Source organism: Malus domestica, chromosome 06 (assembly GCF_042453785.1).
Source record: "Malus domestica chromosome 06, GDT2T_hap1".
Taxonomy (NCBI): domain Eukaryota; kingdom Viridiplantae; phylum Streptophyta; class Magnoliopsida; order Rosales; family Rosaceae; genus Malus; species Malus domestica.
In genome coordinates, this window is record NC_091666.1 from 34112843 (window position 1) to 34137732 (window position 24890).

General features: G+C 36.8%; 3 protein-coding genes and 1 non-coding gene across 12 annotated transcripts; 1 reads left to right on the forward strand and 3 right to left on the reverse strand.

Annotated features, from left to right (window-relative positions):
- Positions 1–706: 706 nt before the first annotated feature.
- On the reverse strand, positions 707–4663 carry LOC103438056 (loganic acid O-methyltransferase-like). Its single transcript, XM_008376594.4, has 3 exons — positions 4363–4663; positions 3330–3992; positions 707–1223 (listed from the first exon to the last, which is right to left on the reverse strand). Exons 1-3 carry the CDS (start codon positions 4603–4605, stop codon positions 903–905), a joined length of 1227 nt encoding a protein of 408 aa, XP_008374816.3. The 5' UTR covers positions 4606–4663; the 3' UTR covers positions 707–902.
- Positions 4664–6098: 1435 nt separating this feature from the next.
- Positions 6099–12952, reverse strand: LOC103438054 (uncharacterized). Of its 9 annotated transcripts, none has more exons than XM_070824213.1 (19): positions 12776–12952; positions 12286–12327; positions 12103–12171; positions 11541–11597; positions 11287–11382; positions 11012–11123; positions 10623–10668; positions 10395–10466; positions 10223–10285; positions 9968–10122; positions 9780–9844; positions 8628–8778; positions 8076–8181; positions 7839–7974; positions 7277–7341; positions 7007–7171; positions 6788–6860; positions 6614–6699; positions 6099–6413 (listed from the first exon to the last, which is right to left on the reverse strand). In XM_070824213.1, the coding sequence occupies exons 1-18, from the start codon at positions 12777–12779 to the stop codon at positions 6632–6634; spliced, it is 1545 nt and encodes a 514-aa protein (XP_070680314.1). In that variant the 5' UTR covers positions 12780–12952; the 3' UTR covers positions 6099–6413; positions 6614–6631. The 9 variants fall into 9 exon arrangements, with proteins under 9 accessions (XP_070680314.1, XP_070680313.1, XP_070680311.1 ...); XM_070824212.1 differs by having other exon boundaries at positions 6099–6521; XM_070824210.1 differs by having other exon boundaries at positions 12103–12174; positions 12776–12917.
- Positions 12953–15851: 2899 nt separating this feature from the next.
- On the forward strand, positions 15852–16062 carry MIR159D (microRNA MIR159d). The gene has a single exon (NR_161587.1). It is a non-coding gene; the product is annotated as a microRNA MIR159d (primary transcript).
- A 1140-nt stretch (positions 16063–17202) lies between these two features.
- Positions 17203–23083, reverse strand: LOC103438057 (ABC transporter A family member 2-like). Its single transcript, XM_070823861.1, has 16 exons — positions 22592–23083; positions 21694–21925; positions 21422–21591; positions 21117–21302; positions 20929–21024; positions 20643–20849; positions 20369–20528; positions 20065–20291; positions 19330–19447; positions 19149–19225; positions 18790–18879; positions 18564–18707; positions 18182–18487; positions 18022–18102; positions 17746–17922; positions 17203–17642 (listed from the first exon to the last, which is right to left on the reverse strand). Exons 1-16 carry the CDS (start codon positions 22958–22960, stop codon positions 17364–17366), a joined length of 2919 nt encoding a protein of 972 aa, XP_070679962.1. The 5' UTR covers positions 22961–23083; the 3' UTR covers positions 17203–17363.
- Positions 23084–24890: the final 1807 nt, after the last annotated feature.

A 24890-nucleotide genomic window follows, 5' to 3' on the forward strand; every position in this document is an offset into this window, starting at 1 on the left:
TCAGAAATAATATAACTTTTCAAAGCTTCATCAAAGTCAAATATATCCCCGATCTTTTGAGGACTACGTATTTAAAAAATTAGAGTTATATTATTAATTATTTTATACAGTACAATTAAGAAAAAGAGACCTCATAAAAAATGCTAATAATTTATGCGCTAACTTTTAAATTTGGACATTTTTATTTTATTAAATGTCAAGTTCAAGTTTTTTTTTTTTAACTTTAACAAAAAGCTTCTGATACTGTTTATTTTAACGAAAAATCACATTTTTACACTAAAAAGTCAATCATAGTATTATTCACTTTACCTTTTATTTTATCCTTATTGTTAAACTCAAAGTTTTTTAAGCCATTTTCATTAGTTTTTTTTTTACACAAAAAGCAAGACATTTAATGACTTTGAAATTATATTTTTATTCACGGAAGGTTAATTACTAAGCGCTAACCACCCCACCCACAACATGGCCAGGGGTCTGCTGTCCCCAATTACGTGTCTCATTTGTGTCTCATTTCTAGTTTCGTATACACCTAGGTGTCCAATCGTCATACCAACAAATATGGGAGAGATTTTTTAAGCGGTACTTCACGTCTTTATACAAATAAAGAAAATGATATTTTTGTTTTATGTTTCTCTCTACTTATATTATGACACGTAAAATACCCGCTTGAATACCTAGCATTTTAAAATATTTTTCTAATTATAAGTGTTGATGAACATGCTTATTTTCTATTATGGGCAAATCATATAGTTTACAAATTTAAACTAAACAATTGATCTACCTAGCATTACTTCTTTTGTTTTCATGCAACCATCCACACCTTGAATGGAAAAAGAGTCGTCAATTTTTACTTCCTATCCAATTAAGCAGGTTATAACTATAAGCATGCACATTTTACGCAATCAAAGATATCTGCGCTTGAGAAGGACGAAGAATCCAACAGCCATGCCATCTTCAGCAACATTTCCAGCAGTAGTTTTTTTCGAGTACCGATCAAAAAGCGGTTCTATATTAGCTTCGTCCCCGAAGTGTTTTTGGAGAAGGGTCTCCATCCCAGCTCTACATTCTTGCACGCTAGGCAAGCTGATAGACATCGGAGGTTGGAGCTCCAGCTTCAGTATATCAAAGCAACCATTTTCCTCTATTAGGGTTCGCAGCTCCTCCACGGATGGGCAGTAGATGGGCAAGTTGAATGACTCAAATTTATCTTCACATATTAACCCCTGCACAAATTTTTTTATCACCAAATAGACCGTTATAAATACAATATTAGCAATGCCCCCGATGAACTTAGTGTATTTTTTCGATTTGCCCTCTCCATTTCAATTTGGCATGCCCCGCAATCTTTTAAAACATTAAAATTTGCCTCTATTGTAATTTTTCTGTCAAAGTAGGTTACCTTCGTCCATTCAAGTTGAGAATACTAGCTATGAGACAAAAAAATGATAAGTTTGGAAAGAGTTAAAAACCAAACTGAAAGTTCATAAATGACAATGAGTAACCATGACAGATACGGGTCACTTCCAACAAAGAAAGAAAAAGAAAATAAAATGTTTCAAATTTTGAAAAAGAAGAATTAAAGTTGGAAAATATTGGATTCATTCGATATGGCGACATAAAAGGCAACAACAAATATTATGGTGTTAGAATTGGGACTGTGACGCGGTCATAGAAGTGGTGTTCAATTCAACTACAAAAGCAGTTTTGTAGAAACTTGTCAACAACAACAGTTTACTAATAAATGGAACTTTTTATTATTTGTCTTTTGGGATTCCAAGGGCTTTATTATCTGTCTTCTAGTTTTCGTCTTAATTACCTAAGTCTTTTGAGATGCCCCAGGGGGTTGTAATTTGTTTATTTAAGCCATTTGGCTTCTCATTTGTAAGCATCTTTCATCTTTCAATCAATTATCAAATTATCATTTGGAATTTTCTCAACTTTCTGGTGGACTCTAGACTTTGTTCTATAAGGGATTACGCTGGTAACCTTTTTATCACTTCATGTTGCGTCACCATCTTCATGAGAAATTCTAAATTTTTGTTAAGCTAGCAAGTGAACAGTGTTAAAAAAAACTTAACAAAATTTTTGTTAAACTAGCAAGTGAATAGTGTACAAAAAAAAAACTATTTTAGCTACTATGTTTAACTTTTTATCACCAACATCACTCTCTATTTTAACAAACTTTGAATATTTATATTAACAATTCAAACTCAGCCTACTCATTTTCTAAAAAACCTTCTCTCTCTTCATTTTTTCTTTGCTCAAGGGTCCACCCCTTGAGTTTTATTTTTATTAATATTTAGTTGATGAATAATTGCCACTGTTCTAAAAACCCTACCTAGGATTAGACGCTTGGCCACGGCTCCGATTAATCCCTAGTTGTTTGAAAATTAAGAAATGGCGCCCATACCTACCTAGGCACCTGCTTAGTCCGCCTAGGTCGCGACTCTAACTTAGACAGAAAATAAATTACTTTCATTTTGTACTTTATTTTTCAATATATTGTACGAGATTTGTTCAATACTTGAATGAGCACTTATTCTATGCTTGTTCCCTCTGTTTTCAATATGTTATAATACTTTTAATCTATATGTCATTCTATTTTGCAATTTATGTATTCCAACACAATATGTATTTTTTCAAAGTATAAATAGATATTTATTTATATGTTATATAACAATTTAATTAAAATTAAAAAAAATACAGATAATTACTCTGTAAATTTAAAAAGTGACCGTTCATTTTACTATAATGGTGTTTTGGTTGTTTTACAGCATCTTAGAGATGCTAAGTAGGGGGTGCTAATATTATTCTTTTGATAGTGGACACATAATTAACAAACTGTTATTAGAGTTTTTACAAAAAAAATCATTTTGCACTCTTTTGTAATGAAAAAAACAATAAAACTATTTGAATACACAAAACTGATATATTTAATGACACAATCTAATACAAGTGAGTCCCACGTACAACTCAAAACAAAACTAATATACTTGATGGCAAAGTCTAAAAGTGAGACCCACATGCAACTCACTTGTATAAGAGAGTGTCAATAATAGTATCAATTTTGTGTGTCCAAATGATCACATGTAAAAAAAAAAAAAAAGATAATGCTAAGAAGACTAAATTTATAATGATATTGAAGTTGGTGATTGAATTATTACTTAAGTGTTGATTAACGTGTTTATTTCTTATGAGTGACATCATTTAATTTATAAATTTTATTTACAAAATTAGTCTCCCTATAGCATTACCAAAAAACAAAGGGAAAAAGAATGCAAGATCACCTTTTTTAAAGTACTAATATAATTCTCTTATTAAAATGTTACCTCATTCGCCATGTCAGAAAGAGTAGACTCCAAAGATTCAAAAACCGGGGCAGGAGAACTCTCCGCCGGAAGCGTAGAATTGGGACGCCCCGGAATCAGAAGCACCATCAATCCTCCGGGGACAAGCTCTTGCTCTCGAGCGCTAAAAAATGCCTCAATGTCCTTGGCATATTGAACTGAATATGCATGGCCAACTTCATAAGGCGCACTGCCATACGAAATCTTCTTCTTGTTAAATGCAGGCGATTTCGGGTCACGTAGTTCTTGAGGAAGCTTGGAAAGCCAATGAAGAGCATACGCCGAGTAGACAAAATTAAGGGAGGCTTTAGGGAAGAGCCTTCCATGGAAAGAGCCCGGGACACCCGCCACAAAATACTGCCTGTCTCGGGGGAGAGTGGCGAAAAGATAGTTGAAATCATTCGAAACAAGGTCACTGAAGTATAAATGAAATTCTGGTACTTGAATTCTTGTGTGCTGATATTTTTGAGCTACTGCATCAACTATGTTCTGGACTTGAATGAATGTGTTGGGTCCAACCGAACACCCCAAATCGGCTATCCGGAATGAAGTTGAAATGGAAGACTGCTGCGGATTTTCAATGTCGAGGTTTTCGAATATTGCTGGAACCAATCTTCCGGACGTTATAACATCAGCTGCCTTTCTCTACAAGAAATTGATAATTAACACAATAGTTAGTTTCTTAATAGTCAACATAAGTTTTGAAGAAACATTCTGTACTCCATTGATCTAAACTATTGAGAAGAGAATTCGAACTTTGGTGCAGATTAGGAGCACAAACCCTAACAAACTTGGCTAAGCTCAGATTTTCATACATACATGTTCACTTCATTAAGTTATGTACGTGTCTTGTAAAGTATTTATGCATGATCCGAATGGTTGAGAAAACACAACAGTCAAACGAAAAGCTAGTGTTTGATGATCGATACTTAAACACATGAGAAATTAATAATTCGTAGCTAGCATGTTAATTGTTAGCATGACTCGATTCGCCGGAGACTGCCCGGAGGCATACCTGTATATTAGAATTTTTGGCGTAGCTGTTTGGGCCATCTCCTCCCATCATAGGAAATATTTCATCTTCCATCTCTCTCTCTCTCTCTCTCTCTCTCTCTCTCTCTCTCTCTCTCGGAAATGAAGTAGTCACTGAGAGAATGCTTAGAACTACTGAAGCATTGGAGGTGAACATGTATATATATAGATATATGTATGTATAATGATACTTGGTTTTCTCCGTGGATTTAGCCACAAATGACATGATGAAAATTATATTAGGGAATTGTTATTGACATTCCAAAAATCTCATTCTATACTCCAAACTTTCTATATTTGGAAAGAAAAATACACTTGTGAGGAGTGTAGAATGAGATTTTTGAAATGACAATAACACTTCCCTTAAATCATATCAGATACTATTTTAGTCTTCTTATTCAATCAATTCAAAAGATAAAAATAAACATAAGTGTGGACGCAAGGCAAGATATAGCTTGACAATAACCAAACCTTTGATGTGGTTTGAAGAACCGCCAGATATAGCAACTCCATCTTGTAATTTGGTGCAAAATGCTTTTTTTCCCTTTGACTGAGTTGAAATCCGCGACAAAGTTTTTATTGAGGCCCTTAACGTGCAACCCTATTCTTAGCATTGTATGTATTCCCTCATTATTAATGAATATCGTTCTTCTTCTCAAAGGAGAAGAGATGAATGAAGCTTTGTGAGTAAAGAGAACGAATTAAACAAAATCTTGAGAAATGGAAAAAAAATAAATAAATTTCAAGTTATTTTTAGTCTTCAGTTTACGTAGGATTCCATATACAAAAAATGTAATATCCACGTGACCAGACATAGTGGAAAAATTCGTAAATACATCGGCAAAAGAAAAATTGTCTTAACTATAAGAGTTCATGATGATAATTGACTAAAATTAAAATTCAAGAAGAAAAATGGACGTTAATGACAAATTCAGGGGAGGAAATCGACTAACACCTCAAAACCTCAAATTCTTGACTCTCTTGCATCTTTCTTTTAACCAATCTTCGTCTCTCATTTTCTCAGATATTTTCCCTCTATCTCTTAAGACCAAGACGTAAGATTTCTATAGATCCGAGTGCGTGTCAGTTATCCTCTTTCACAACCCCAAGAAGAAAGAATAGAGTGGAAAACACTTAGTCCCTCTGTCGTCGTGTACGACAAGTTATGTCGTGTACGACAAGTTATGTCGTGAAGCAAATGACGCAAAATCCAATAGCCGACCTCGCCCATTCAACCCATCATGGGTAGTGCGCAGTGCTAGTCATAAGAGAACCTTCTTCTACTTTGTCCAAGCATCTAAATGAACCGTATCCCTTCCGGACCCAAATAAATCGAGCCTCCCAGTCAAAAGATCCAGACTGTAAAATTTTGACCCAACGGCTACAAATTTATTTGGATCCGGTTCCCAACCAAAAACCCACTTCAATAATTCACTATCCTAAACCACTCGGAAAATGATTTAGATAAAAACTAGCGCCGAGCTACCTGATTATGACAACCCTCGCGGTGCGTCGGGTGAGATCAAAAAAACCAAAAACATCGCGCTTTCGCGAGGGCTCTCAACATACGCCTTGATCCGGTGCATCTACGCTCACGAAGATGCTACAAGATAGGAGTCGTCCATGACGTAGCTTAAATTAATGTCCACTCCCACCATTTCTTCCCCGAAATCCAACGATGTTCCACACCATAGGAGACGGCTCTCCGACTTCACTTGATTTAAACCTAACGAAATCGACTGATCTTACGGAGTTGGTACAAAGAAGAAATAAAATCCACTGATCAATCAGAAATTTCATCGAGATCTATTAACCCAGTAATGGGAGGCTCGATTCAATACTACTACTTTACACCCTTCGAATTAAAAAAATGTCGCCGTACCCTGCAAGAGCTCACTCCAGAGCACTATATGACTGCGTAAATCTACGAACTATATTAACCCGGTATCAGAGTCCATACAATTTGAGTTGTAGGTAATGCTGCGCTGACTTCAAACCCATCAAGCTGCCGCGCAGTCCGTCCTACTCACCCAGCTTTACCAATCAACAAGCATTAGGTTATCATGGGATCGGAAATATTCCAAAATACAGAAGAACTGAGTAAGTGTTGGATGCAAATGCAAAAGCAGCTGGTAGCAAAATCTGTTAATATATGGGCAGTTAGATGCAAACACAATTATAAAATTTGGAAGAGAGACAACGTATGCGGGAAAATAGCATTCGAAAAGCCTTACCTTCAGACCAAAATTGTTTTAAGCACTTGAATTGTTGCGGTAATTTGATGGTTGGTCAATCACTTTTCCAACTGCAATAGTTTTTCCTGCAGAACGTGGAAATAACCTTTACTACAACATGCCAGAAACATCCTAGATGTATAAAGAGAAGGGCCCAGGCAAGATATTTAGTACCTTCAGTACGAAGAGTAAACCTCCCAAGTTGTGGAAAGTCCGCAAACTTCTCAATGCATATCGTGTTGCTGACCTGCAGGAGCACATGTGCCCAAGGTAAGTGAACTAAGAGTAACATAGATGTCCATAAATCATTTGCTCTACTGTATTACGTTCAAAAATTTTTACCACCTCTCTTTTTTTAGGGGGGGTTAATTACAAAATTACGACGATACATACCTGAATCTTGCACACAACAATGGCACCATTCTTGACAAAACGAATATGCTTTTTCATAGGTTTCTTCGTCTTCGGATCAATTTGACTTACAAGCTCAATAATCTCACATTCTTCAACAATTGAGTGAATATGCAGGACAGCTTTATAGCCAGCCGTCAAAATTGCCTGATGAGAAGAAATATATGGAGGGCTTCAAATAAAATACACACATGTTCACCAACCAAGATCATATGAGAGAGAGAGAGAGAGAGAGAGAGAGAGAGTTCCTACATTGTCAAGCAGTTCAAGAATCTGCAACTGGGCGAAAAATTCTGTAACGGCAGGTATTGGCTTTGCTGCATTAACAAAAAAAAAAGTATATTAAGAGCAAACATATATGACATAAACATTGAGGACAACAGAGGGAGGGAGAGATAAAATAATACAATACCTGATTTTTTGAAACAAAAATGAACCAAAAATAGTTTCAAATAGTTTTCAATTTTTTCCTTATTTTTATTTCCATCCATCTTCCCTCCTCTTGTCCTCACTTCTCTTACATCTCTTCACTTAAAAATTAATAAAAGCCAACTAGCTAGTAGTTAGTGGTGCTTCTCTTTCCCATGTCATGAGACGTTCCAAGTTTGATCCCCCCACCCCCCACTGATAAATAAAGAAATAAAATAAATAATGACAGTTTCTGTAAACAAATAAAGATAATTGCTTCAAACTTTAAAGGGGAAAAAACGAACATGCAGCAGCAATGCAACTTTTTACTTTTAAGGAATAAAATACTTGAAAACTCTTAAGAATGGACAAAGAATCCAGTGAAACGCCGTGAAATAGAACTTACCAACACTCGACACAACAAAGCCCGACAATATGTCCTCATCATCAATGCCTGATAATCTAACCCGTAGATTTTCACCTGGGCCCGCACGTTTCACCCTATCTTCATCAATGTATATAGCAACAGCTTTCACTGGGACCTGCAAACGAATGTGTTAAATTGTATTTTTAGTATAAAATCCTTATAGATAAAAGATAAAATTATAAAGGAAAAAAATATTTGAAAGGAAGAGGAAGGAACCTTATTTGGCATGACAAACAATGAATCCCCTTCACGCACGGACCCAGATTCCACTTTGCCCATAACAACTGTTCCCATGTCCTTGAATTTGTCTATGATAGGCATCCTACAGAAAGGAATTCAGGGGATTAAAGAAATTTAAAGAGAATACATTTAACAATAAATCACCAATTCCTGTTTACTCTGACAGTTTACTAAATCTCTAGGGAGCCAATGATCCCCACCTCATCATCCACCCTCCGTATATTTTCACTAGGTGCCAATGACCGAAATTCCATTTTCAAACAATACCTTGACATTGTAAAGAAATTAGAGTACAAGCCACTCCTCACATACAAACTGACAATATAATGCTTCCTACCAGAGTGCACTAATTAGTAACCGTTGGTACCTTTCAAGGGAAAAGAATATTTTGTACAGAAAATGTCTCCTCAACAAGTGAAAAAAAATATAAACGTACATCAATCAGACTGCTTCAAAGAAAAAAGATAGATTCAATACAGATGCTTACTTAAGATGTTCAAGGGCAAGGTTAAAAAACAGACCACGTACCTGAATGGACCTTTAGGATCTCGTAGAGGAACTTCAATAGAATCAAGGGCTTCGAAAAGGCAGGGACCATTCCACCACGAACATACACTTTTATCCAATCTGGTTTTCATATTTGTTCCCATCAGGCCAGATATAGGTAGGAATTGCACATCTGCAAAGGCAAAGTGGAAACCAATGGCATCCTATGTCAATACACCATAATAAAAACAGTGCCTCAAAACTACCATTATTATCAGTTCAGATAGAAAAGAAAAAAATCAAAATGAAAGAAGAAATCCACTAACATAACATTTACTTCTGTGACAGAAAGGGCATCATATGCACAAACAAGAGAAACAAAAGCACAAAATCATGATTCAATTATACCCCTATTTTAATGTACTGACTTGATCATACATATTTTCATTGAAATAAAAGGTTCCATTTTTGTTTTCTCCAATCTCTCAGAGATATGAGTAAGCTTTTGCAGGCCAAAGGAGTTGCCTATTCAACTGTTCCTTGATTCTTCTGATAATATCAAACAAAGGAAAACATGACTGTTAGACCATCTCCAATGGAGATGTCAAATTACAAACGATGGCTGATGTGGCAATCTGAAGCCTTATGTCAAATTTTGTACTTCTCCAACCGAATTGTCAAATTTTATTTTATTATTTAAATGGAGTTTTAAATGGTTGTAATTATTAAAAGAATGTTGAAACAAAATTTTTATTGGTTGAAATGTTAGTGGAATAAAGGACCCGCCATTAAAATGAATTAAAAATAAATTTGACATTGATGTCAAATTTGACTTCAAATCACAAAGTCTTCAAATCCAGTTAGCAAATAACACTTCGGTTGGAGAGACTTTTGATGTCAAATATGCACAGTGGCATTCCACCTAGGATTTTGACATCTCCTTTGGAGATGTTTTTAGTCCCTTTTTTCAATCCTTCTATCGAACGTAGTGTCATCATGGTTTGAGAATAGTAAAATGATTCTGACCTATTCCCCGAAGGTATAAATTACAACTTAAATCAGAAATCCAGCATAATTACTAAGTCGATGGCATTAACCCAAACAAAGAGAAAATAGAAACTAACATATGACTTCCCAAATACCAAAACCATAAAATAACATATCTATAAGTTTTCAAAGAAATAATTCATGTACCTTTTTTCACATTGTAGCCTGATGCTTTAAGGAATGGTACCATTTTTGTCACAATTTCATCGTACCTGGAGAAATAATTAAATTAAAAGCATAACAAATCACTAATCAGTAATCAATAGGAGTAGGGGCACATACAAGAGAGGGAGGGTGTTAGATCCGAAATATCGCTCCAACTGAGGGTAAAGTACCTTTCTTTTGACCAGTTCACAGTGGGTTCATCCATTTTATTTACAACAACAAGCATCTTGGACACACCCAATGTCTTAGCAAGTTGAACGTGTTCACGGGTCTGCCCACCCCTCTCATACCCGGTTTCAAATTCTCCTTTACGAGCAGAAATTACCTAAACAGAAAGAGAAGGAGAAAAGCGAGAGGCTATTAAATATGCAAAATTTACCTTTGCTGGATTGATGCAGTAATTAAGCATCACGGATGTAACTCACCAGTACTCCTATATCAGCTTGAGATGCACCACTGATCATATTTGGAACATAACTTTTGTGGCCCTGTTAACAAACATGTACTACTCATAATCACCCAAAACAAACCAAACCATATTGTCCAAGAAAATAAAAAATGTGAGGTCTTGTGATTCATGAAAAAAAATTAACTTACAGGTGCATCCAAAATCGTGAATCTTGATGTCTCGGTTTCAAAGTGGGCCCGCCCAACTTCAACTGTTTTACCCTGCAATAAGATATCCCAAAAAAACAATTAGAGCCCAACAAGCTGTTCTTTTGGCAAAACTAGATGTTGTAAGCATAATTAGTTAGCATTTGACAATGACTTAAAGATAGGCAATAACATTGCAGCATCTTTGTATTCAAACCAATCAAACCATACCTTAACTCTCTCTTCTTCATTGGTGTCCATAATATAAGCCATATACCTAGCAGATATGACATAACCATAGTCAATGGGCAGTGATCAAAACACAAAAATTCATGCAGCATAAGTAAGGTCCATTTTTGCATCAGATGATGCGTTAATGCAGTTGTGAACTAAAAAAAAATATTTCAACTGAACAACACATTAAGAAAACCAAGAGAAGGAATGAGAGAACATTATGAGATACCACTAAAGAAATGTTCTAACGTTGTGAAAACCTATCAAACCTCACTAGATTGTGAAATTGTTAACTAGTTATCTGCATGTGTCCGCTAAAGTCAAAAGTTACTGATATTTTGAGGGAAGATTAGGATCTCGGTGACAAGGGGGTAGGATATGCTCACCAGCTTTCCCTACTTTTGTCCTTTGCTTCTTTTTCATATTTTTGGATTGTACGATCATCAACCTGACCACTAAGAAAAAGTATTTGGCCCCCTGTTGTGGACTTTCCAGCATCTGCAACCAAGAGAAGACACGATATGAAGCCCCGTTTGGGTTCACAACAAAATGGAACATTAATGGCAACCAGCAAGTGTATAGTTCTAAGTTATGAAGGCAGGACAATAATCGAAAACGAGATTTTATAGATAAAGAAACATCGTGATAAAAATTAACTTACCAACATGGCCAATAAAAACAACATTCAAGTGCCTCTTCTTATCTAATTCCATGTCATCATGTTCTTCTTCTGGATCCGGGGTTTCCTTCTCCTTCCCTGCAAATTCAGGCCAAACATTGATCTCCCAGAAGAACATTGGAATAGAATTTGGCACGGCAACTTATGTGTGATGTAGTAAGAGTTATTGTTTAAAAACAAAAAACAAAAGACATAATAATAGACAAAAACCAATACGGACTGAGCTTCAATAGTACCTTTATGCTCAACTACAACTGACTTATCAGACTGTTTATGAATCTCTTCCCTGGAATCTGAAATTGTTACAATATTTGGAGGGAAAAATAGAGTTAGTCTTCTATATCTATCTCCCATCAAGCCAAATTACTAGGCAAAAGCATCTAAAAATACATGCCCTACTTCCCATCAAAAGGATCCCGTACAAAATCTAAGTAGAAAATTACAGAAAGGAATAAAATTTAAGTCTACATATCAAGTTAATTGCGTCAAATAAGTTGAACCAACAAGATGTGAAGTGGGTAAACAAAAGCAATAGAAAAATTAAACAAGCATCGTCAATCATGCTACCATTTTCTTGATATATCTAACCAGTAACTGAAAGTGATTTTGTACCTGCCAAATTTTCAATTTTAATGGTACTCTAGGCTTCGTAGTATTACTCATTATAAGCAGTAGCTAGGAGCATTTAGTGGTAAGCATATCACAGGTTAATAAAGCACAATCAAAATATGCCCTCTCAACCCAAACCTCTACTCAACAAAATAATAACATAATAAAGTAATCGACGATACTACCAACCTTCCTCCATCTTATTATCATTCTCTACTTCCGGCTTTGCTTCGTCCGGATTAACAACCCCATTATCTTCTGCTACATTTTAACCAAATAATCGACTCAGAAATTAAAAACTTACCATAGCACAGCCATCATAATCATTTATCTTAACCAAAACAAATAATTCAAATTCTCTTTTAGATTTACCTGCTGAATCAAGCTGTAACGATCGGATTTCCTCCTCGATATCTACCATTCACAGAATTCAATTAAGTAATTATAATCAAATCTCAAAATTCAACACAACGTCAAATACTAACACCCCATTTTGGTTTAGAAACAAAAAACACCAAACGTTCTCATTAATTTCGAATAATTCATCACAAATAAGAGCCATGATCGCTAAACTTTATCCTGAACTCCTTCACTCAAATTACCAGAAATAAGGAGAATCGAAACAGATAAAAAATAATTCCCAAACTCCTGACGAACTAGAATACAAGCAAAAAAGATTCAAATCAGAGCTCATAAAATCGCCAAACAATCGCCTGGATCTACCGGAGCTTAATCGCCGAAAAAAAACAATCTCCAAAAATTAAAAATTAGAAAGAAAGGACACGAAAATTCGAGAAATTTCAAGAACCGAGATTTCTAAACAGATGATTAGATTAGAGGATTAGGATTTAGAGTTGCGTACCCATGGATGGCGAGACTTCTGTGAGATTCTGTAGCAATCCGCTAGGGTTTTGACGAGGAGCGGGCGAGCGAAGAAGGAAGTGAGTGATAAAATGTGAACACTTGTGCTGCGTACTTTCTGGAATCTACTGGTAGCGTACCTATATCAATGTGCTTTTCGTTTTATGGTTTGGGCTCCAACCCGGTTCGTTATGTACCTCTTTGGTGCAAAATTACCCAATTTTGCAACCCAACAAATGGGTTTTTTTTTTTTTTTAATGATTTTTTACATTTTAATTTATTTTTCATTCAATACGATTATATTGGTATTGATTTTTGAGAATCTTAACAAAACATTTTCGGTACTGTTCACTTTTAACGAAAATGATATTTTTACCTTAAAAAATCACTCATGATACTATTCACTTACACCTTTATATTGTCATTTTCATTATAACTAAAGTTTTTAAAAACTTTTCGTTAGTTTTCCTTTGAATTTTTTGAATTTTTTTTTAAATTTGATCATTTTTTTTAGAAAATAAAGAAATTAATTAAAAGAGAAGTTTGAAAACATCTAAAGCCTTTAAAATCAAACAAGAAGAGCGTTTTTAGCTTGGTAATCAAACTTTGAAAAGTTAATATTCTGAAAGCTATAATACGGAGGAGATCAAACTTCGGTGCAACGAAACAAACACATTGTTACGCAACATTTGAATTAGCTCGAAGTTAATGAATTTGAAAAAAAAATAAATATGAGCGATATTCTAATTAACTATGCTAACATGCATCAATTACTACAGGAAGAGGGATAATTTGTTTTCTTTCTTTGACAGTTGAAGGGTATTCGAACTTTAGTGCATAAAAAACAAAATAGAACGAGAGGTTTAAAGATTTTCTTTATTTGGGTTGCTAACCCTTGGTCTGATGGCTTCTTCAACAGGCCATATTGTTCAATTCCAAAGATGGGCCCAAGGCCGAATGCAGATAGCAATTGGGTGAATGTATATAAATCTGACTCCGGCCCAATCCATTATTTTGATTAGACTGTGGTCTCTTCATTCCTTACTTCTAGCCTGGCTCAGTTCGTTAATATTTTAAAATTTTATTCTTTTTGTTTATGAATTAAAAAATAAAAAATAAGGCTTATTAGTTAGGATCAATTTTAGTATCTAAGATTTGAAATTAATATAAATAGTTTCTAAATTTATCCATCATTAATCATTTGGTCATCTAGTAAAAAAGTTTGTTAATGACGATCGATACAAATATCATTAATTTAATACGTAATAAGCGAAAATGATTTGACAAAAATTGAGGACAAACTCATGAATTATTTTTATCAATTTTAAATCTCATAGATTAGAATAAGGTTATGTCAATCACAATAACTATTTTAGGGCTCGTTTGAATATGTTTTTAAAATGACTTAAAGCGTTTTTAGATAAAATGTTTTTTAGTTTCAAAAGCACTTAAAGTGCTTTATGCAAGAAGCACTAATTATGTGTTTCTTCCAGAAAGCAATTTAAGTGTTTTTTTAAGATTTACTTGCATCTTTACTAATAATTAATTCTAAAAATATTTTTCATCAAAAACATTTTCAATCATTTTAAATACTTATTCAAGCGAACTTTTAGTTAATGAGTCAAAAAATAAAAATGAAAGAAATAAAAGCTAGATGACAAATAGATAAGGTAATCCTAATTCAGGACAGTGAGATCTGGCCGTGGATTTTGTGGTTATGCTCGTGTACATTAGCCCTCACCATAATTCATTTGGACGTTGCCATCTGACGGATCACTTGTAACGAGGCGGAATCGGAATAGTATGACAAAAATCAGATTAACGAGGCGCACGTTAACAAGCATACACGAAGCAGGGATAACTTGCGCACAAAGCAGATGGTCCCACCGGCCCGAGGCTGAGCTGTATCGTCACATCGACGTCGCTTTTGTCTGATCACAATGGAATTCCTAACTTAACAGCTACCACCCATTTCACCTCAGACTTTTTGTATTTTCCCGTAGCACCGCCACGTGTCGGTCAGCTTCCCGAACTTCTTCTTTTCAAGTTAAGGTCGAATTTCGTGTAGTTTTTCACGTGACAGATTTTGGATTCAGTTGGTGTCATATTATAATATAATTTAGTAATATTTATTTTTACTTAAAAACGAGATATTTAAAGTTTGAATCTTGTAGATAACATATTCGGTATCAAATTAGGCTGCTTATTGTATGATTTTATCAAACTCTTCTTCCCTTAATATAAAATACAGATACGCTTAAAAACAAAATTACTGCATTAATAAGTTACACGATCGTAATTAAAAAGAAATTAAAATATTTCTATGAGTCAGTTTAATCTTGAATAAATAAACTGCCATCTCGAAGTGATCCACTCGTTCCTTATTTAAGACAAACAAGGTACGTGATTCGTGTTAATTATATCTGGGAAGGGAATCTAATCAGAGGCCGGTTCCCGAGACCCTATCCCTCCAGTCCTTCACTATTATTTCTTCTTTTTCTAAACCTAATATAAAAGTTGCCCTTCCTCATATTTCACGCGTCCCCGTTGTCCCCGTTGTCTGTCCATTATTTGAATTTTAGAGGCTTGGTTTGAACGTTTGGTAGCTAGCCACATCTTATTAATCATTAATCTTTATATTAATATAATACAAATACGGTTGAATATATATATATATATATATATATATGTGGGTAGGTTTAGTTATTTAATTTTCTCTGTGTGGTTCCTTGGATCTTTGAGATAGATGCAAGTTAGTGGAAAACATCTGGGATTTTGATCGATGAAGGTTCAATGCATGGATCTAACTTCATATGTGATATGAAACTACATGATTTGGCTCTGATGATCTGAGAAGTACATGTTTTCGTTTAGGGTTTTGATTTCTTGCTGCTGTATATGTTTATATATAATGTTTTTCGCTTTTTTTTGTCTGATCTGAATCTTCTTCCTTGCAAGCTCTTCTGAGTTTTTGGATATTACACGCTGCTATCTAGGGTTTTTCAGCAGTGATGAGTAAGGTGCTATATTTAACTATATGTATGTATGTATGTATGTATGTATGTATATGTAGGTAGGGTTAAGGATTGGAGCTCCTTGAAGTCCAAAAGAAGGTTATGCTGGGTGGATAGAGCTGTTGAGCTATGGATCCCACAGTACTATTTATCCTATGTTAGATCAGATCGGATCGACCGAAGGGATGATAGGGTTGTGGCTTGCATATCTCAGGAGCTGCATTACCTGTACGCTGCCTCTTTTTTTGGATTGAAGGGAGCTCTACACCTCTCGCTCTTTCCGTTTCACCTTGCTGATGTTCCACTGATTCTTTACATACTTTAAATTCCAAATGTTTTATGATTCTAATTGCTTTATCTTTAAACATGAACTTTTACAGTCGATAGATCTATATATTTCATGACTCTTGAGATCTATATATAAATATTCTAGTATATGATCCGATGTGTGTATATATATATATATATATATATATATATATATAAAATACCAGATGACTCTGGAGATCTATATATAAATATTTTAGTATATGATCCGATGTGTGTGTATATATATATAAAAAAATACCAGATGACTCTGGAGATCTATATATAAATATTTTAGCATATGATCCGATGTGTATGTGTATATATATATATATGACGTGTACCAGATGAAAGAACAGGATGTGAATTGTGAAGCCCGGGGTTATGACGACAAAGGATCTCACGAGGATCTTTGTGTATGTATAGTATATTTACTGTATACACAACCTAGAAAATCCCCGTATATATGTTCTAGCAGTTAAACTTTTCCCTTTTTTGGGTTTAACTACTGTTAATTTCAGGGCACTGTATCAATGCCGTTGCTTTTTTTTTTTTTTTGGATCATTAATGCAGTTGCTATAATATACGTTTGGGCATATAATCGTTGTTTTCTAATAATTGTACCAGTAGTTTTGCTAAAGAAAAATTATTTCTGCACACCTTTTCCTTCCGGACAACCTGATTATTTGTAGCGTACTTAAAAATTAAAATCAATATTGTAATGAATTTAAAGTTTTTATGGATCTATTTGATATTAAGATTTTATACAGACATAATTTAGAATTTCTCGAGCTGCTCGAGGAGTATACTTCTTAAACGATTCTACGGGGAGTATTGTTCGTTTATTTGATTTATTAAATTTAAAGGCAGAAAGTAAATATGAGGAGAAAAAGGTGTGATAATCACTTGTTTTGGAAAAGCATTTGGGGACGCAGATGCCATTTCTTCGATCTCGTGAGTCGCAAGATGCCATTTCTTGTTTTGGAAAACATCTGGGATTGGTTTTGCGTTAGGTTTTTCGTTAATTTCAAGTATTTTTTATTATAGATTCTTTCCAAGTATGACACGAAAAATTCAGCGATCTTTATCTGCATTTTTTCCTGAGGAGTTGCATGTAAAGAGTAAAGTACTATATTCAATTTAATGTTTTCATACAAGCGATAATTTTACTTTAATTTAAACATAATGTATCGAAAATTATATCTTTGCCTTTAAAGGCTATCTACTACTGTTGTTTAAGTGAAAAATAAATGTTCTGCAAAATTATGACTAGAAGTTCGACCGAGAATGTCTTGTACTAATTTGGTCAGGGTTAATCACAATCCCCTGAACTGGTCGGGACTGCCCCCGGCTCCGACCCTGGCTGACCGAGTCTGTGCGTGACGGTGTTATTTCAACATTAGGAGGTATTGGGGTTTCCGGAGAGTGGCCGGAAATGCAGAGGGCGCCTGAATCATCTTGCTGCCAGAATACTTCAACCATAACACCACTTGGATGCTCTGCAGACTCGGTTCCTGGAATCCCCACAAACCTAGCTCCTACCGGTATCTGCACGATTATGTTGTATGTAACGTACTAGTCGTGTTGAATCGCGCAAAAATAAATTTATTGCAAGCATGTCATATCGAATTGCGAACTGTTTTGTGTTTACCTGAACTGAGTCACCAGATGCTAAAGTGAGAGTGACCAGCCTCCCCTCTGCCGTGGCAGCTTCTAGCTCCGCCTGCCCTGCGATATTCAAGAACACTTCTTCGAGAGTTGTAAGCCCAAGTTGGATGTCCGCTATACCAAATTCTCTGTCTTTGTTTTGGAGCTCCGCGAAAAAATTCTGTTGAAAGGTTATGAAAGAATTTTTAATGCTCTGCATGTATACGGTTTTAATGCTACGTAGCATGAAAGAATTTTAGCCAGACGATGAAATGTTTACCGTCAGAAGCCCCTCTCTATCATGAGGAATAACAAAGGTCAGAAATTCCCTGTTCTCTTCTTTTGGTTCAACACCCAAATGCTGCATAAAACTTTTCCCAGGTTAGAAACTAATGTGTTATACGCATGAAAGAAGTTCGAATAGTTCAAAACCAACGTACGCATTTAAAGAACTCCTTCACAGCCTCATGGTGAGATGTAGCAACTGCATCCCTGCTTGGAGGCCTTTGTTCATTCGTGCTTCCGCTGAAGCTCACATTGGCGATAAAACCAGTTCCAAACCTCGACTTCAGCCTGATTGAAGTTCCAATGCAACGGAGCCTACCCTTCGCCATTATTCCAATCCTGTCACCTAAAATGTCAGCTTCTTCCATCGAGTGAGTGGTTAGGACAATTGCACGGCCTCTTTTCGCCCCCTCTATGACGTCCCATACATGCCTCCTTGTTATCGGATCCATACCAGTTGTCTACAGATCATAAACTAAATTAGAAAAACAGAGATAGCAGATGTACTAATGAAGGGAGAAATACAAATTTCCATACCGGTTCATCTAAGATAATCAACTTCGGATCACCAATAAGGGCTACTGCAAAACTCAGGCGACGTTTCATTCCTCCACTGTAACTCCCAGCCCTGACTTTTGCTGCCTCGGTGAGTCTCACCTCTGCCAATAACTTCTCAGCATCCTACACTCGATGAGCATTCATCTTAAAAAGAACAGAAGAATCCTCATGTGAAAAACCAAATTCAAGTTAGCGCAGCACGTACTGATTTTACTGAAGCTGAGGGGAGGCCTTTAATACTAGCGAAAAGGTGGAGGTGCTCTTGCCCAGACAACGCATTCCAAAGAATATCAAACTATCAATAGAGATAATTTACAAACAAAATTAAGTCGAAGTTTTCGAATGAGTTGCTGCAACGCGGTAAAAACTATGTAACTTGTATGTTTTTGAAAATTTCAGGTTACCACACACATGGTCTTCTTGAAAAAGAACAGTGAGAACCGATTTCGCCTTTTGATTTACTGATAGTAGACCACAAAAGCTCTTGATCAACGGTGACCAAGACAACATGCCTATATAAACATATGTACTTATGAGACAGACCGAGAGAGAAAGAGAGAGCACCTGCGGACAAAATCCTACGATTTTTCGAATATTTGCCATACCAACAGAGCTCCGGGCGGAATCTCCATAAATCAAAGCTGTTAACAAAGCAGTTTACTATTTCAACATTTCCGTATTGGGATCATCTTTGTGAGAAATTTTTCAATCAACGAACTCAAGAAAAATGACGCTACAGTATTACCATCTCCTCCAGTAAATGGTGTGATGCCAGTTAAACAACTGATTGCAGTGGTTTTCCCGGCTCCATTCGGACCAAGTAGACAAAATAACTGATCCTTCGCAAAGTTCACCCACAATCCCTGAAAGTTATTCAAAATAAATCAGTTGCTACTATATTATTTCGTTACGAAAAACCTGAAAGGCTGAAATATATATACTGCAACTGGCACAACCAGGAAAAAAAAATAGAATTTGTTAGTACCATATATTGGGCCTCATCTTTGGGCCTCGTCTTTGGGCATCATCCCTAAGCCCATGACAAATGTAAAAGGGGAGAGAGCCCTTATTCTATAAAAGGGACTCTCCCTCACCCTCATAAGAGAGGTCTCACCTTCACTAAGAGAGAGCCTGACCTTCACCAGAGAGTCTCACATCTCAGAACCCTCACAACAATAGAGGGCAATACCCTCTCATCCAAACAGAGAGCAAAATGGCAAGGGCTGCATCCACAGAGAGCTCCCTTGCCGATCTATTGTAATCCATACATTCATACAGTGAAATGGAATCAACATCAGTGTGGACGTAGCCCAAACATTGGGGTGAACCACGATACATATTTGTGTTCTTGTGCGTTTGTGTGATTCACGGCCGGATTTACGTTGGTCCAAGATCCTCCGGATTTTGTGCATCAACAGAATTCATAAGACATAACTTGGTAAAAAACAAGGGAGGATAACCAAGGGGCAGATACGATTACCTTGACAGCATGGTGAGGCTTAGTTCTCCTGTACTTGCAACAGCCAATACTGAAGGTACCGGGATATGTCTTTACAAGACCTCGTATCTGAACTGCAATGTTCGGATCAACTGTGCCTTCCTTAGTTTGTTGTTTGACAAGGTTCTCCTCTTCAAGGACATCTTCATCGTCTGGAGTAAGATGCTCCTTTGGTGGAGCTGAACCGATGCAACTACATATGCCACCCTCTATGAATAGAAAGGAAACACCGCTAAGTTACCATGCAACAAGAGAAACTCAACCACAAACTTTCAGTCGTATTTACCTTTCAATTTGTTTCCACCTTTCCCTGTCCAGTATCCGGGATTTAGAAAGTAGAACACTGATTTTCTCACACCAGATACATTCGGAATGATATTATCGAAGTAGATAGCCAATATAAACCAGAGGAAGAATGTCGACACCAGCCATTTATAAATGCCATTCTGTCAAAGTTCAAATGAAAATTTTAGAAATAACAGGAAGGTGGATGAAACATTCGAAGAACTTATAAAATATTTGGTAATTTTTTCAATTTTAGGATCAATGAGTTTACTTACAATTGTCATAAGACAATCACTATAGTCATTTGCCGGGCATTTGGCCCTTCTACTCCAGCTAATCCCAATATCTTGTGGATTGGCTGTTACTTGAGCAAGTAATACTATAGCTCTGGCAAGAAGATTAGGTGGGAAAAATGACCAGAGTATTCGATATTTCATCTTGAAGTCTGTTGAATCATAGGGAAAACCAAACGCTGTAACAATCTGCAAGACAAAATGGAATATGTTATTAGTATTACGAGAAAAACCCCAATCTATAAATCTTGAATCAGGGAAGTCTTGCCTGGGTTATAGAGCCGACAATAAACACCGCAAAACCGACAGTTGTGGATGAAGATGAGTTCCTTAGGAAGGTTGACAGCAGAAAGGAAAAACCAATCTGGCAACAAATTGCAGTAAGTGGATCAGAGATTACTAGATTGGAAATAGTAGAAATAAAGTAAAAGAAGTAATTGCTTGAAACATTCTTACCATATTGAGTTGGAAAAGGAAGAAGACAAGGAATACGACTGCAAAACTGTTATTTAGGAAAAAATCAAATCGAAACAGCATTCCGAAGAGAACTGTGAAAAGTGATGACAATAGTACCATAATTCCGTCCCATGTGAACCATGAGAACCAATATGCAGTATCATAAAGGCCCATCATTGTCATCACCTGCAAAGTAAAAGAACAAAAACACGAATAACAACCTGATTTTGCATATACGAAATCAAAACTAGCCATACACAAACACAATGAACTCCGCGGCAGGGAAAAGAAGAAACCCAAATTACCTGCCGAAGCTTTAGTTCTTTCTCTGTGATCAAAGAGGACATTTGAAACACAAAACTGAACATGGCAGCAGCAAAAAAGAAGGGTGGTAATAGTTGAGCCAAATCAATGGAAACCTCCCGGTTAGGGTGTGCGAATTCCTTGAGTGAAACATCCCAGCTAAAATTTGGAACTGAACATATCATTATACGCATGTTAAGGTCATGATGGTAACAATGCAGGCGAAGCTTTTTTCAACGAACAGAAAAGGAATATGAGAAACAAGACATAGTACCTCCAATCAGAGACCTAGCGATTTCACGCTCAGCAGCAATCTGAAGCGGTATTTGAAACTTGAATGTCGAATCTTCATATCGCCCCCGGGCTTTAACAGGAGTAGAATTGGTCTGTATGCCATAGCTGATCACAGTGGCGTTTCTCTCCACAAAATGCAAGGCTCCTGAGCAATGCAGAGGATTATTAAATAGCCATGTATTTACATCCTCTTTCGTTCCAAACGATTTGACCTGTACAAGTAAAACCACCTCATTACGAACAATCTAACACTATCAATTTAGCCCGCAGACCACAACATAAATCAAACTGCCTCACTATGAGGTGCCTAAAACGATGAAATCTAACTAGTCGAACTTGTCAACAACCAAATCTGAACAGTTCGAAATCTCACATCTTTAGTTTGTGGAACAAAAGTTCCACGCATTCCTCCTGTTTTCGGAATAAATTGAACAAAATTTATGCAACAAAAGGTAAACTAAATGCCATCACATTGCCGGTGTGGCTTAAGACGGCTTCTGGAAGGGCTACAATCACTTTATGACGAACCAAATGTGATTCTGAAAACAAATTATATGTCTTTCGTCGTAGAAGCGCTTTCTTAAGAAAGTACTGATGAAATTGGGTTCCACCATAAAACCAATTGGGAATATGAAGAGCAGGCGAGCAGCTCAAGACCATATAAGCACATAGCAAACCTTGTCCCTCACCGATGTGGGACAACTCTCAACAAGTACTTGGTTTTACAATCAAAATTTCAATGAATTTCCAATTAAAAAAAATCTAACAAATTCACTTATGAGCAGAAACGTTTACTAAGAAAAGAAAGAAAGCAAACCGCATTTTCCTCAACTTTCTTGGTAACCAAACACAACGCAACAATCCGAACTCATGCATACCTTCGACGGCCTAATCGGCCGGCCCGGATTATTCGCCATAATCCCACTGACAATACTACTAATCCTCGCGCTCCCATTTCCGCTCCACACGAAATCGAAACACGGCTTTTCAACAGAGTACTTGCGCTCGCACGGCGGAATCGGCGGCGAAACCAGAGGCTTGGGGTCCCTGACGCTCCGGAAGTCGGCGGATTTCTTGTTGCGAGCCTCGAGGCCCTCCTGGATGAAGAAGATGAGGACGATGAAGAAGAAGGAGGCGAAGAGCTGGATAAAGGAGGCTCTTTTGCTCCGCCACGAGATCAGGAGGTTCTTCCTCAGCAGCGCCTTGTACTGCTGGAACAGCAGCGGAAAGCCGCTCCGCAAAGCCATCGGTTCGGGTTTTCCGGACCCGAACGTGAGTTCTCGGGTTTAGTGATGGAAGTGAGAGAGGCGGAGTTTCATTGCTTTCCGCTCAAGAGTGACGGTTTTTATCTTCTGTTTTTGGAAAGGCGCGGTTTTGCCCGTTTGGGAAGGCGAAGTGGGGTGAAATTACCAGATTAGTGCTGGATTCGGCTTGGTTTTACGGGTTTGCCACTGCCGCGTTCGGGCGGCAACGGGATTTTCGCCGAGTTTTTGTGTACGAGTGCTTTTACTCGTTTACCAAAGTTGGTATTTTACAGAATTTCACTGAAAGTGATCAATGATTTCTATTTTTTACAACAAAATGAATCACTTCTAATTAGTAACGTATTTCGACAAAAAAAAAAAAAAAGTAACGCAATTTTTTTCTCTTTCGTATTCAATGAATAACTGCTATTATTGTTTGTCAAATAAAATACTTTCGTTTTGAGAGCTTTTATATTTTTTGTATTCATCTGTGAGAAAAATTCATATTTAAGTTCAATGAATAACCGGTATTATTATTTTGTCATATAAAATAATCTCATCTAATTCATAGTGCTTTAAAATTTTTTGGATTCATCTGAATTAAGAAAAATTAACTCCGCCTATGTAATTTTACATTGCCGGTCCCAAGCCCGGATAAAGGAGGAGGGGGGGGGCGTCAGGTAGTCGACAGCCGGCACTCCATGATCACGTCGAATCCTTATGAAAATGAATCCAGAACAAAATCGCGCTAAAGCTAGGGCGTCACCCGTAAGTGGCGCGCTGTGTGGCCCGAGCACAGTGATAAGTGAGCAAGGGTCGCTGTATCTCCATCGGCACCCGGATGCAGTGTTAAATGAGCAAGGGGGCCGTAGAAACTTCTTTTCGAACGACTCCACTCAAAGTTGTTTGGGAGCATATGCTCCTATCAACTTTACACGGGACACACAAAAGAAGTACTTTGATCCTATTAGACGGGGGAGGGTAAAGAAGCTAGGACAGAAGGGTAGAGTTCAAGAGAGCAAAATGCGTTTAGGAACGTGGAATATAGGAACCTTAACGGGAAAATCTATGGAAGTAGTGGAAGTTATGGTGAGGAGAAGGATAAATATTATGTGCCTACAAGAAACTAAGTGGGTTGGTAGTAAGGCAAAGGATCTAGAAAACTCAGGGTTTAAACTTTGGTATTCGGGCACAAATAGAACGAGAAACGGTGTTGGCATCATCGTGGACAAGACCTTGACACAAGATGTTGTAGATGTCAAGAGGGTAGGAGATAGAATCATGGCAATCAAGATTGTAATAGGACAAGAACTTATCAATGTGATTAGTGCGTACGCACCTCAAGTAGGGTTGGATACGAGTTCGAAGGAGAAATTTTGGGAAGACCTTGGAGACTTGGTGCAAGGAATTGCTCAGACGGAGAAGTTATTTATAGGAGGAGATCTAAATGGACACGTGGGCAGGGAGACAGGCAACTATGGAGGTTTTCATGGTGGCCATGGTTTTGGGGAGAGAAACGAGGATGGGGAAGCTATCTTGGATTTTGCAATGGCATATGATCTCTTCTTAGCCAACACCTTCTTTAAGAAGAGAGAAGAACATGTGATCACCTACAAGAGTGGGTCGTCAAAAACACAAATAGATTTTCTTCTAATGAGGAAAGGGGATCGTATAACTTGTAAGGATTGCAAAGTTATACCAGGAGAGAGCGTGGCTAATCAACATCGCTTGTTGGTGATGGATGTACATATCAAAAGAGGGAGACAAAAGAACAAGACTTGGAAGTGCCCAAGGACTAGATGGTGGAATCTAAAAGAAGAAAAACAAGCCATTTTCAAAGAGAAGGTAATCACCCAATGTGTGTGGGATAGAGAGGGGGAAGCTAGCCAAATGTGGGATTCCATGGCTAGTTGTATCCGAAAAGTAGCAAAAG

Bases quoted from the DNA above. Each gene is read 5' to 3' on its own strand.
- LOC103438056 (XM_008376594.4), bottom strand. From the start codon at position 4,605: ATGTCATTTGTGGCTAAATCCACGGAGAAAACCAAGTATCATTATACA. The intron at 3,993-4,362 runs GTATGCCTCCGG...AATTTCTTGTAG, and splicing joins CCAAAAATTCTAATATACAG to AGAAAGGCAGCTGATGTTAT. The intron at 1,224-3,329 runs GTAACATTTTAA...AAATTTGTGCAG, and splicing joins TTTCTGACATGGCGAATGAG to GGGTTAATATGTGAAGATAA.
- LOC103438057 (XM_070823861.1), bottom strand. From the start codon at position 22,960: ATGGCTTTGCGGAGCGGCTTTCCGCTGCTGTTCCAGCAGTACAAGGCG. The intron at 21,025-21,116 runs GTAAGAATGTTT...ATTTGTTGCCAG, and splicing joins TCCTTTTCCAACTCAATATG to ATTGGTTTTTCCTTTCTGCT. The intron at 18,880-19,148 runs GTGCTCTCTCTT...CTCTATTGATAG, and splicing joins TCGTAGGATTTTGTCCGCAG to TTTGATATTCTTTGGAATGC.
- LOC103438054 (XM_070824210.1), bottom strand. The intron at 8,779-9,779 runs GTACATGAATTA...TTGCCTTTGCAG, and splicing joins AGGCTACAATGTGAAAAAAG to ATGTGCAATTCCTACCTATA. The intron at 7,342-7,838 runs GTAAGTTCTATT...TTGTTAATGCAG, and splicing joins CTTTGTTGTGTCGAGTGTTG to CAAAGCCAATACCTGCCGTT.